Genomic DNA, 13961 nt, shown 5'->3' with positions numbered 1-13961 from the left:
CCGATCTGATCATATTACTCTGTCTGTATTTGGGTGAACCTCCTGTTTTTGGCTTGATTTTACCATCATATTGACACTTTTTAATATTTTTCATTTAAACTGCAGTATCCCCTCTATTGCACTGTTAATAAAATGAACATCTTGGTTGTAAAAAATAATAGTCATTTTAAGATTTTTAATTTTTTCCCCCTCAAAATACATTCAAACAAATAGCTGTTAATATCAAATATTAATATTTTATTAAAAGTAGCTGAGTGGATTTTGGTGCGTCCTGTGTTAAAAGTACGTTGTCTTTCTTGGAGCACATATAATCGATGTTTGCCTTTCTTTTCAATTCTAAATTGACAGATTGAAATAAATAAAAAAAAACGTTTTATTTAATAAAATAACAAAAAAAAATGATGCTAATTTACCTGACCGTTGACAGCAAAAATGCAAATTTTGAAACTTGATTTATTCTGATCTGTATACAACTTTTTGAACAACTGGACAAATCTGACCTTGTTTCAAAGTATAACTTACTCTTTACTTTGGGACTGTAAATAAGAAAACTATTATTAAGAGGTAATTAAGATGACTTGAAAACAGAAATTTAAACCCTTAAAACTTGTCACAAAAACGATTCATGTGGTGCTGTAGCACGTTAAGAGGCATTTTCTCGGGCATCTATACATTCAGACTTCTCTTTGAAAACAGTCCCACTGGTAGCCTGTTCATGCATTTTGTTTTCCTTATGAATAAAAAAAACAACTACAGTTAAATGAACACAACACTTGCATGTCATTTAATTAAACATAATCGATGCATCTCTCACGTCTGTGCCTCAAATTACTGTATGACAAAGTCTGAAATATATAACTGGTGTTTGTTCCTGTTATTGTACGTTGAGATGTAATCTACTGTCAGTCATGCTACTATTGCTGCTAAGATTGTCTACAAAAACATGAAATCCAGGTTACAGAAAAACTACAAAAGTCTTTGATCTCCAACTATGAGCCTGTAGCCTGTACGGTGATGGTGACACTGACAGGCTCATTATCATCTCCAGGGGGAGGAGCTTGTGCGGTGGTGAGGGGTGAAGACGCTCGTGGTAAAGCCATGGTTGGACCTGAAAAAGAAGAGCATCAAGGTTCATTTTCTAAGTTATACAAATTTGTAGGATATAAAGTTAGATAAGGAGACTAGTGTGTGGTTCACTGTGAATGATTTACAATTAATAATGTGTGAGCATGTAAGAGAGAAAGCACGAAGGTAGCCGTCGTCGGTTCAAATTCACTAACAGGTCCAGCTGTTACTAAACCTAAAAATGGGGTGAAAGTGCTTCCAGAGCAGAGAGGCTTTAATGTCTTATTTGGGACAAACAGGTTTTTGATTTGTAGATAACAGACTGTCAGAAAAAAGACTTTCAATCTAGGGAGAGTGTTTTGACTTCTGAGATTTTGAAATGATGGGCTTTCAGAACAAATTGCACGCTTATGTTACTGCTTTTGAGCGTCTAAAGTCCTGGTAGAGTCCAGTTGGATACACCAGGGGCAATTTTGTCAATCATCTTGAGCTGAAAACACATGATGTATTTATTTTGTTGTCTGTACAATCTATTTACAAATAGACTCCATGCTGCATAAAGACATACATACAGATTTTTTGAATGCAAAAAAGAGGTATTTATAATTCATGTTCCATCTTTCAGATTGCATCAATATGTATGTATTGGTGCTTTGCCTTGCCTGGACTTGGAGATTCACCAATCTCCTCTATTCCTCCCTCTGACCCGGCCACCACTTCATCCTCTGGAAAGTTGATATTCTCCCTTGACTGGCTGTGCTGTCTGCACACACAGAATTTGCTTTTTCTTTCCACACTTTCAGAAATTGTTTGCTTTTCATTGTTGATGTTTCAAAAACAGATACTTACCGACCAAACAGCAAGTCATGTAGTCCTGTGGAGACCAAACATGAAACATTAATGCAACATAATAGGATGATGATGATGATGATTTCTTGCTCTATTCAGGGTGCTGGTGCTCATCTTTGGGACTCACGTGGATTGTTGTTGCGGTTGCGGATTAGGAAGATGAGCAGCAGCATCGTCAAGAAAGCTGCCAAGAGCATTCCACCGAAAGCTGCTCCGATCACAGCGGGCAGCACGTTGGAGCTAGGTTCCGCTGCAACACATCACAGTTACAGATTGCAAAATAGTGCATCTCTGACAAAACAAAAACAGCTGCTGAACTTAAAAATGTCTCGCATTGTTTTTCAGTTATGCCCATTTAGTGGTTCTCAACCCATGTCAGCATCCATCTCAGTCTTGCTTTTGAAACAACCAGAATCCTGATTCTTTGAAAGATGATTCATGATTGCTTCGTAGCAAAAGTAGATTACACATGATTCTTTATCTTAGAGAAAATCAGTGTTTCTTTTTAGAGAGGAACTAACACATGTATGTTGAGCATTATACTCTAATATTCACTCCTGGTCTTTGTTGTCGCTGTTGAGCAACAGCTGCACGAGCTTAACAGCACATGGGTTGAAAACCACCAGCCTATCCTAACCTGACACCTAACCTATAAGCCTTTCTACACTCTCAACCATGACCTGGTTTAGTCAGTGTAGCAACATCCTAACAAACATCGCACATTTAACAAAGACAACTTATAAGAACAAGTACAAAGAGCAAGTAAAGGTAAGTAGAAGGCAGGGAAGGAGGTAAAGAGGAAGTGAGTGGAAGATGTGAAGCTGTCAGGTGTGTGTAAGTGTTGTGGAGTGTTTTGAGATTGTGTGTGTGTCTTTCACCTAAGTGGGTAACAAAAAAAAGAAAAAACAAAAATGTTAGCAGCATCAACAATGTTCAGTTATCAACTAACTCACAAGCTTTTATCAAAGATCACATGGTTGTTTTCTTTTCCTGCCTTTTTCTTTCTGTATGTGTTTATCTAAACAAAACTAACTTTAACTCTGTCTTTCTTCGGTTCTCTACAAAAGTCCTGTACTAGATCCTCTGATCACTTACTATACCTGGAGACTTTGCTGTAGAAGAGTATCCGACGGTGCGGTGGTTGACAGGTGTGATGCGGAACTGGTAGGTAGCCGTAGGAGTAAGTCTTCCCACTTTATGACTTCTAACTTCTGGGTCCTGGATGATGTTAGGGTACCAGACTGGTGGACCGATCCTCTCCTCGCTCCCCTCCTTCGAAGCATTGTTGCTGTCTCTCCTACCCGGCCGCTCTGACATCCATCGGTGCTCCAGGATGAAACCTGTCCAGCCTCTTTCTTCCTCGCTCTCTACCTGCCACTCCAACTCCACCTCATTGCGCTGTCGGCTGTTGTATGACACTTTCACCAGGGTCACATTGGGTGGCATGGGGTGTCCTGACAAAACACAGCCAGAGAGAGAAAAGTGATGGTACACCGGTGAGTCTGTTGGTCCACTGAGTTTGTTCAGGTAACAATTGGATAGACTGGCATTAACTCTCTCTGTGTCATTTAAGTTGCTAACCATGGACCTTTCTCGAGTCCCTGAGCTCTCTTGTCTCGTAGGTTCCTCTGAGTTGCTGCCTTTAGATGTGCCAGACTCTAGTGGCAACAAATACTACTATCCGTCTCACCACAATCATCTCTCTGTTAATCTCTTCCATCCCTCTTTCCAACCCCAACTCAGTCGAGGCAGAGGGCCGTCTAACATGAGTCTGGTTCTGCTCGAGGTTTCTGCCTGTTAAAGGAAGTTTGTCCTTGCCACTGTAACTTGCTAAATGCTGCAAAGCGCTCTCCTCATGGAGGATTAAGATGAGATCAGACTGAGTCCTGTCTGTAAGATGGGACTGGATCTTATCCTGTCTTGATGTGGGTCTTTGTTAATAATTTAACATAGAGTACGGTCTAGACCTGCTCTGTTTGTAAAGAGTCTTGAGATAACTTATAGGGATAATGCACTTGAAAATGTTCTGAAAGTGCCCGCTTCTATTCAAGTCCTTACACACCAATAGCTTAACATTTTCCTTCAACGACAAAGGTAAACACCATTTAACATCTAAACTTGTGTAGGTAGTAAAAAAAACTTGTTAAACTATCACTTTATATTTGGAAATCTAAGCTTTGTACACCAGGCATGCAGTCGCCCCTGGTTTCAGTGTTTTTGCTAAGCTTATCTAATGGCCTGTGGACTGTAGTTTGATTCCTCTTATATAAGTGTGAGCGAGGTATCAATCCTCTGATCTAACTTTTTACATAGTCAAGCACATATCCCCAAACATAGAGCAAATCCAGTGCAAAAGCTGTGACATGAAGATAACAAATTCAAATCATCCATTCCTTACGTTTGACCACTAAAGTGATATTGATGTCGGTTCCTCCCACCGCGTTGTAAGTGGAGCACCTGTACTCGCCACTGTCTTGAGACTCATGTGTATCTCTCACAGTCAGGTTGGCCCATGCAGATGTTCGGAGCAGCTTGTACTTCAATGTGTCTCGGACATCCACACCTTGATTGTTAAACCAGGTGATGTCACTGGCAGGTAGATAGTTGGTTCTCAGATTGCAGGTTAGCTGGACATCACTCCCCTCATACACAGACACCACCTTGCGCTGTGTCAGCAACACAGGAGCCTCTACAGATGACAATGTTAAAATTGGTGAAAGATCAAATTGAAGATGCTGTTGTTTGTGTTTTGGGGAGTTGTACAATGTTCACTGACCAAGTGTGAGCCTGCAGGTCTTGGTTTGTGCTAGTAGTGGGTGCTTAGCATGGCAGGTGTAGGGTAACCCGCCTCGAGCAGTGCCATAGCGAAGAATCAGGATGTTTGAGTTTTCTTCCCCACCTTTGCCCTGGCCCCCTGGGCCCTCCCACCACACCAAGGCCTTTGGGGTGCCTCCATCCCAGGAACAGGACAGCAGCAGATACTTTCTGTTGTTAGTCACATATGCAAAACACACTGGCTCTGCAGGGGGGATGTCTGATGGAGAAGAAGTTTAAGTGAGTGGAAAGAGGTTTGAAAGACAGAATAAAACATGTGAATGTTAATATTTCTTACATGAGCGTGTGCTGCACTCGGATGTTTGTTTAAGTGCTATATGGGAGCCGACACATGTGAACAAGCTGTTGTTGGTTTGCAAGTCTTCAGACCGCAGCAAGATGGCAGTGTTGGTCAGAGAATTTGTTTGCTGCCCTGTGTCAGAGTTGTTTTGCGCCAGTCGTTTGAGGTCTCCGGTCCAGTGGAGGGAGGGGGAGGGAAATCCACCGGGCCAAGAGCAGAGCAGTCTCAGAGAAGTGTGATTCAGAGCTGGCTCCACAGAACAGGAGGGAGAGCCGTCAGGCGGGTCTGTGGGGATAAGATACAGCGTAACAAAGTAGGGAACTGTAAAGTGGAGTTTACATGGGACCATCAGGACCAGAGAAAGTACCTGTAGGACATCAGTTTTCAGGATGTTGGGTGTAAATCATCCCAACACAATTAGACGATAAGAAATATCTGCCTCATTAGATACTTTTGTCTTGTCATGAGAAACTTTCTCTTGTGATAGAGCAGGGTAATGATTTGAGTGATTTGCAGAAATCCATAAACTAAGAACAGATAAATAGAAGCGCAGAATGGCAAGCATCCGGCCTTTTAGCCAACCGACACTTGCCATGGCTGTGAAATCACAGCGAGGTACCTTCCAGAGAGTCCAGTCAACCTCCCAGACGACCCAGGAGGACTGGTCTGCAGCACTTCCACCCTCTGCTGTGTGTGTGTTTGTGTGTTGATGTGTGTGTATGACATTTCCAGGCTCATGGTTCTGATTTGAAGTCTTGGAGATTGTAAGGAGGAGGAAAATTTGAAAGTTTTGTACTGAATGCAGTAAGAGAGAGGGAGGCGTTGGTGTAACACTGAAAATAGAACAGGTTTAATTAGAAGTTCAGGGAGTGTTATTTCAGTAAGAGATTAAGTGTAAATAAAGATGAAAATTCAAAGGTGATTAAGATCCTGGATTTGTGGTCTCCTAGTCTTGTTCTTTAAATGTCAAATCTGAATCTAGGTCATTGCCTTTTCCAGCCCCAAGACAAGAGGAACACAGGTTGAGACTGATTAAAGAGATTTACAGAGGAGTAGGAGGATTGATGCCACTAGCCAAGGTGAGAAGTCAGAGTTCACACTCACAGTAAACAGTCAGGCTGATGGTTTTTCTGGAGCGGGTGTTGAGGTAAGTGTTCTGTGCCAAGCAGGCGTAGTCTCCGGTGTGCATGCGGAAGATCTTGGTGATGGTGTAATGGGGTCCAGCATAGACCTGCGAGTTGTTGTGAAACCAGACGTACTGACTGGCCGGGTTAGACTGGGCTTGACACAGTAAAGAAACAGTCTCTCTCTCTACAGCAGAGTAACCCCGCTCTGTTATTGTGAACGGAGACACGTCTATCTGAGGAATGTCCGGGCCAACTGAGGATGAGAGGAAAACACAAGCTGTTTCAAAAAACACTCCCACACTTCCTTCCATAGCCATCAATTGCCCTCAGGTAGATGCACTACTGTTGTGATGTGCATGATCTACTTTTGGAATTTGTTCTAACCTTCTCCAAGAAATCATACTAGAAAACCCAAATCTTCCTTCAAGCCTCTGAAATTACTCACAGATGGTTTCCAGCAGTAACCGGTTCGAGCTCTCGCTGTTGACAGCATTGCTGGCCACACAGCGGTACCAGCCGGTGTGGTTGCGGTTGACATTTGTCACGTTGATGACGCTGGTGTTGCTGTGTGCAAAGGTTGTGAGGTTGCCACCACGGGTTTCATGTTGCCACACATACTGTATCGGTCCAGTCCCGTTTTCCAGATTGCAGCGCATCCACATCGTAGAGCCCTCCACTGGAGAAACATCACTCATCAGGAGGTATGGCTTTGTGACTGGAACTGTGTTCGACAGAAAAATTAGACATGCTTTTGTATTCACTGTTACTAAAACATATAACTGAGGCAATGAATGATGTTTCCAGGCAGCTCATACTACTCGTATCAGTAGCCTACAGGTATGGATCACCCAGGCTGACAGAGGACCCAAATGTTTTCAAGTGTGTGTTCAAGACTACTTCACTCTCCACCTTGATTTTTGCTCAATGGTGCAGGTTGGCAGTAGAAGAATACAAACAGAGGACTATGTGATAAAGGATTGAAATCAGCATCAATAGAGCTGGCATGCTCAACTCCAAAACTTTTCAAAGTTACTGTTTGCTGATTCATTTTAAACACTATAAACAAAAAAATATCAGCATTCACAAAGAAAGCCTGGGCTTTATAACTTTTAACAACAATTAAAAGTAGCTGTTAGTTTTTATTAAAAGTATGTCCCTCGACTGGAGAAACATCATTTGTCAAAAAAGTAGGACTAATTTATATGATGTCCTTTTCTTATTCAGTTTTGTACTAATAAAACAATCAAATGAAACCAACATTACATTAGATAAATTAAGCTTCATTAGTGCTGATCACATTTACTTGTCTTTGGACTGCCTTCTCCCTCCCACTTATTTCTGTAATGCTGAGCTAAGCTAACTGGCTCCTAACCAGTGGTGGAGCCAGACAGTTTTGACCTGGGGGGCCAAACTGGGGCACTGACTGTTAAGGGGTGGCCAGGCGTAGAAAACATTAGGGGCTTACCCCAAAACTAGTAGGGTTACCTCCAATAATCACATCTACTTTAACTTCTTTTTATAGAAAAATTTAACAAATGTTAATTTTTTGTAGATTTCTAACATCAACATTAAAAATGTAACTCAACAGAGTATCAACATTTAAATCTGCTGAACTGACTCAAAATGAAGATGATTGTCCAAAGTCAAAGCATCAACAAAAATAATATTCAAATGCAAAGAAACTAGTGTCTCTGCAGCTTGTTGAAACACAACAACACAATAGCTGAAGTAATGCCTCTGACATGGCAAATAGCCAATCATGTTTAAGAATTTCAGGGTAGCTACTGGGATGGCCAATCAGTTTTCAGAGGTGGCCATGGCCACCCCTTGGCTCCACCACTGCTTCTAACTGAAGTTTATTATTTTAGAAAAGGCCTTGGGGTGGTTTCACTCTTCACACATAAACCTTTGCCATGTGTCACTCTTACTTAATATGTGAAGTTACTGCCCTTAGTTTTTTATTTTATAGCCTCAAAGTTACAAAATTAAAACAAACATCTCCTGTGCCCCCAACAAACTCCCACCCTCTCAGCCACACCCCTGACTGAAGTTTGTTAGGCCATGTGTTTCACAGTGTGGGCTGTCTTACTTCTGACAGTCAGGTGAACGTAGTAGTAGTAAACCTTAGGCTCTGTTTCGATGTTGTAGAAGGCCTGGCACGTGAACAGGCCATGAGCAGCCACAGGTAGATTCTCGATGCTCACAGCTGCGCTCTTTGAGATGATAGAGAGCTTCCCGAGCGTCTCGGCCAGCTTCTGGATCCTCGTCCCTTTGCCCAGATCATACACCACCGCTCTTATAGCTTCAGTGCCGGGCTTTGTGAAGCTCCATATGTACATGTCAGGTAGAGTGGCACCGCACTCCAAGATCACGGCTTTGCCCACCACCCCATACACACTGGTGTCCTGGTACACCACCTCCCAGTTCTGATTGATCTTCACTGTGGGTTGAGGGAGGAGACACGCAGGTGTGCATGCAAAGGAATGGAGTGCAGGTAAGTGATATGAGGTGTAGTATGCCCTGACAGGGTTGAGTTACAGGATTGGTTACACTGACACACTGTGATAGTTTAACAAGGGATTCAGAACCTAACCGGATTAGTCAGACATTTTTTCCAACCCATCTTTTGTTTTGTGTTTTCAGGTATTCTTTTTGATAACTTTAAAATCCTATCAGGGGGTGACGTCAAACAAATTTCAAAGTATAAGTATACATATTTCCTGAGTACAAATAATTTAATAAAAATTCTCAATATAGCTCTTAGTATGAAAAAAGCAGGCTAAATAAATCAAAATAAAATACACTTTAATAACTTATTTCACTGTGATGCATCATGTGAAACATAAGCCTTTAAATATGTTCAATAAAACATTATACCTGCTATTTTCTTACAGATGTTATTACCAATAACATCAACATGACAGATCCCAAGTAAAAAACGGCTTGCTCATAAATGCAGTGATAATTTATTGGTCTTGATGTGACAAAGAAAATAACACACACAATTTTTTTCTTGGCATTTGGGAATGATGTTGCCTTTATGTTGGTTATCTTTTAAGGGAACATTACATTTTATCATAGTAGATGTAAAATTTCCTGCTCAATTAATGCAACAGTAAGTTTTAACTGATCGTCTTAATATAATGTATTAACTGTGTTTACATACCAAACACAACTTTTAAACAATGTTATAGACAAGCCAAATCATGTTGTTCTTTGAATCTTAAATTTAGAATTTTGACAAACCATTCAAACAGGTGTCTAATATTTCATCAACCATTCAAATAATCTCACAATTTCACATCTAGAGCATTGGGGCAAATGAATCTGAAGACACTGGACTTACCATATGTTGTAGAAGCAGTCTGGCTGGTCGTGTATTGTAAAAAAAGAAAAGCCAGCCCTAGCAGTTGGGCCACCATGGTATCATGATGATCCTGAGTCCAACAACCTCTTTACAAAAAAAATAAAAACTGTTGTAGATATGAACAAGTGGAGCTTTGGGCCACAAAAACCAGCCATGCAGAGGTCCCCCCTACCTGAGGTTACCTCTTTCTGTTTCTCTTATCCAGAAGTTTCTTGTAGAATCCCGTTTGAGGCAGTGACTTTATTAGACTGAGAGTAGGAAGGGAACAGGTCACTAAACTGATTTGGGCTGAATTATTCATGTGTTTTTCCTTTCTCTCTATCCTTCCATCCCTCTTTCTTTCTCCTGCAGGGTTAGAATAACACAGCGATACTGAGCTCATCTATTATGCAGGACACTAGAGGACAGGTTAGTCTTCCAAACACACCTTCACATTAACTAATAGCGTATATCAATGCTCATCACATGAGCATTCCTCCACACGGACCTTCATTTGCATCTGTGCTTTAGTCTTCTTATTAATTATTCCTAATTGCAAATATTGTGCATTGAAAGGTTTGATTATTTTACCTGTGATGTTGTGACAGAATGTGCATACTAATGACTGCTTCATGCAGAAAGGAACAATCTTCTCAGTCAGCCTTACAGTGGATGTCTACAATAAAGAGGGATTAAACAAACAGGAATCAAGCTAGGTTTATAACTGTTTTAAAATACAAGCTTCAAGGCGGGGAGATTTTATAAGATGCACGAGAAATAAAAGTTTGAAATTTATTTCAGAAGCAATGAGCTCGGAAAAATATTCTTTTTACTTAGAGTTAAATCAGATCTTAGTTGAGTTGTGAAATTAAAGGCCTCAGATTTTAATTTCAGAGAACCAGAGAGCAGAGTAAACTGTACTGATGGGATTAGGATTAAAATAGATTTAGAAATCTGGCATCTCACAGAGTTGGTCTGTATTTCCTCACAACATGCAACATGCTATGACCTCGACACTCTGCAGGCAGCAGTTTTGAGATGCAAAGCCACAGTGTCCAGTTAATGATGCACTGATTCTGCACATACACACTGTTAGCCTTGAAATTATTATTATTCTGTGTTTTTAAAGATTATTATTTGCAGTTTATGTATTTATTTCAAAGAGAGAGAGCGTGAGATGGAGAGGCCATTATGCTGAAGCACGAGAATGTAATGTGAGATGTGTGTCATGAATGAATGCAGGACAGAGATCGGTTTTCCCCTCTTGGCATAGACGAGAACTGATATGCTAAAAACCAGAAACAGAACGAGGACACAGCAACAAGCGTATGAGAGAAACAATAAACTCAAATGAATTACAGTAAATATGATGACATTTTTCAAATAGAAAGATCTAGGAAAAAATCATGGAAATCATTTTATTCTGATCTAATGCACTCAAAAACCTAATGTGCAATAGAGCCAATAAATTGCATGAATAAAGAGAACTGTATTAAATAGAAATCTCACCTCATAAACATTTTCTTCTATTTGTTTTTAAATGTCAGTAAGAGGAATAACACTTCAGTAAGTATCTTCTGTAACATGGGACAGCAAAAACAGAAAATAAAACAAATAAAAGATAATGAGATGTGCAGATAAACTGTTCCATTGAGTGCATTATAGAAATATGTTGTTTTATGTGAAATAGGCAGGCAGGTAGTGAGAGCATTTAAGCACAGAAGACTGAAGCTTTGGTTCCCCCACAGTCAGCACCAGACTTTTGATAATGACTCAGTACAACACAATACTTGAACAATAATGCTTGCTGAAAGCAACTGTGGAGAAAGGAGAAACCAAGGCATGCTTAAGCTGAATTCATTATCAAGGATTTTATCAGTACACAGGCAGCTGTGGAGCTGTGTTTGTACCCACCTGATGCAGTTACATCTAATATTCACTCCCTTTAGCTATGATTTTAAATGTCAATTTCTTCAAGGACAAAGTATCTCTCTTTTCATGCTTCAGTTGCTTGACCAGCTAGCTAGTTTTTTAACTTTATTTGCTGTTTGATGCTGAGCAGTTTTCATAAAAGCAGGTTTAAAAAGCTCCATCAATAGCTGTCTGCTGTGACCAAGAGATGAAATAAGAGCAAAAATAAAGACCCCAAAAAAACAAAAAACGATATTGACTTTAACCTGCAACTCGTCACTTTGGATCTTTCGAAGCATCAACTAAAGTGCTTTAACTGCAACATTTGCCTTGAATATTCCGTGTAGAGCTTGCTCATGATGTAACGACATTTTTTAAAGGGGGTGGAGAAATGGAGAGATGTGGTTAACTCTAGCTTACGCTATGGAGTTATCATTTTCTAATTTTCAGTCATCTGGTCTGACAGGATGCAGTGTGTTAATGTTTGTGCCGAGCAATATGAAGTAAATGGGTGTTCCCCATGGTTCTGTGATGGGCCCTTTATTATTAAGTCTTCACATGAACAATCTCCCACGACGGTGGGATTAATATACAAATGTATGACTGCAACACTGTTTTATATACCCAGTTTTATATAGCAGAAAAGAAGATCTCAGCTGCCATGTAAAGGATGGCAGCTTGATACCTCAGCTAACCTTGTGTGTAAATGCTGATAGCTAACTGTGATAAAGATATCAAATCTCATTGTGAAATATGCCATTACCTTGCAGAAGCCAAGCAGATGTAAATGTAAGTGCAATTAGTTTTACCTTTACAGACTTAAAATATGCTCATAGAAGCAAAATGAGCTGGGTTTTTTTAAAGCCGATCTTTAATATTTATGAAGTTTTACTTCCTCATTTGTTTTGGGGGTTATCAAACTTCACTTTCAATTTTGATATGAAATAAGCATTTTTTTCTATTCTATTTAAAGCCAAATACCAAATGTTTAAAATCTGTAAAAAATAACTACGCTGAACTGTGTTTGACCCCACATGAGATCAGGGAAGAACAGATGATATTTAGTGTGATGACAGTTTTCTGCTCACAAAAAAATGGGCTAATCCTGAAAAATGAGTGTCTGTGGACATGCTAGTAGGTCTGTGAGGCTGTACTGTCACAGTGCGGCTTAGAGCTCCGAGCAAGTGTTTGCATGCTATAAGCTCACTGATGATGTTAACATGTTGATATCTTGAAGGTATAAGGTTAGCCATGTTTTTGTTTTAGTTTTAGTTTTGCATGTTAGCAGCATACATTTGTATATTAGCATGTGATAATTGGAAACTATCTTGCTGGATAAACATCAGAGGCAATCACTCCTTTATAGCCATATATGGAAAAATCTAACAGTTCAGATAGGTCTAATTCAGTCTGATCCAAAATAGCAACCAGACCAGATCAACATTCTGACTCATTGGGGTAAGTATGGCTAAAACCAAACGGTACATTAGCATTACTGCTAAAGAAAAAAAACACATCCGCCTATTTAGTTCCTCTGCTTTCTGGGGTCGGCAGCACGCTAAGCATGTCAGCCTAAAGTCCCTCACCACAACAATGCTTTCCAGCTCCTCTTCTGGAATCTCAAGGTGTCCCTCCAGCAAGCTCTGGGTCTACCCCAGGGTCTCTCCCAGCTGGACACACCCAGATAACCTCCCAATGAGGGCATTGTGGGAGGTATCCTTATAAGATGCCCGGACGGCCTCAACTGGCTCCTTTCTGTGCAAAGAATTGGGGGCTCTACTCTAAGCTTTCTGTGAAGTCCTCAACCTTTCTCTACGGTTAAGCCCAGCCACCCTGCAGGGGAAGCTCATTTTGGCTGTTTGTATCCGTGATCTCACTCATGACCATAGGTAAGGGTTGCAACGTAGATTGACTGGTACACCATGAGCTTCAAAGTCAGGCTTATGGTCCATTTTCCCCGCACTCGTGAACAAGAGCGAGACACATTTCAGGCAGACAACCATGGCCTCTGACTTAGAGTTCCTGAGTCTCATTCCAACCGCCTCAGGATCGCTGGAGGTCACAGCCTGATAAAGCCAACAAAACCACATCTGTAGAAGGGAGAGATGCAATTCTTAGGTCACCACCTGACCTGACCTGACTTGATGACCCTGCAGACAGGGGTATGCCAGGTCTGTCTGGCAGCCTCCCTCACTACCTGATCGAGCTCACCACCAGGTGATGCTGATGATCAGTTGACAGCTCTGCACGTTTCCAAGACTTGCGGCCTCAGTTCTGATGCTATGACATCAAAGTGGTACCTGGTACACTTATGAACCATTCTCAAACATGGTGTTTGTTATTGCCCACCCATGCCTAGCACAGATGTCCAATAACAAAGCATCACTCGGGTTACGATTCAGGCGGATCAAAGTTGACTTTTGATTCGTAATGCATATTTCATTGTGAACTTCTTAATGTATGATGAGAATATTTAAAGAAAAGGGTGTAGAAGAGTCAGTATTGTTTCACAGCTTTCAGTCAACACTGACAAAAGTTAACATGATAA

General features: G+C 40.7%; 1 protein-coding gene across 1 annotated transcript; it reads right to left on the bottom strand.

Annotated features, from left to right (window-relative positions):
• Positions 1-756: 756 nt before the first annotated feature.
• On the bottom strand, positions 757-13118 carry LOC117812685 (V-set and immunoglobulin domain-containing protein 10-like 2). The gene is made up of 12 exons (XM_034683594.1): positions 13000-13118; positions 8246-8676; positions 6602-6877; positions 6134-6409; positions 5027-5314; positions 4691-4948; positions 4313-4603; positions 3015-3368; positions 2042-2164; positions 1915-1939; positions 1728-1828; positions 757-1108 (listed from the first exon to the last, which is right to left on the bottom strand). Exons 1-12 carry the CDS (start codon positions 13116-13118, stop codon positions 990-992), a joined length of 2661 nt encoding a protein of 886 aa, XP_034539485.1. The 3' UTR covers positions 757-989.
• Positions 13119-13961: the final 843 nt, after the last annotated feature.

This window comes from Notolabrus celidotus, chromosome 5 (assembly GCF_009762535.1).
Source record: "Notolabrus celidotus isolate fNotCel1 chromosome 5, fNotCel1.pri, whole genome shotgun sequence".
In the NCBI taxonomy this organism is placed as follows: Eukaryota; Metazoa; Chordata; class Actinopteri; order Labriformes; family Labridae; genus Notolabrus; species Notolabrus celidotus.
Note: the sequence above shows the minus strand (reverse complement) of the source record. Positions and strands in the feature narration are given on the sequence as shown.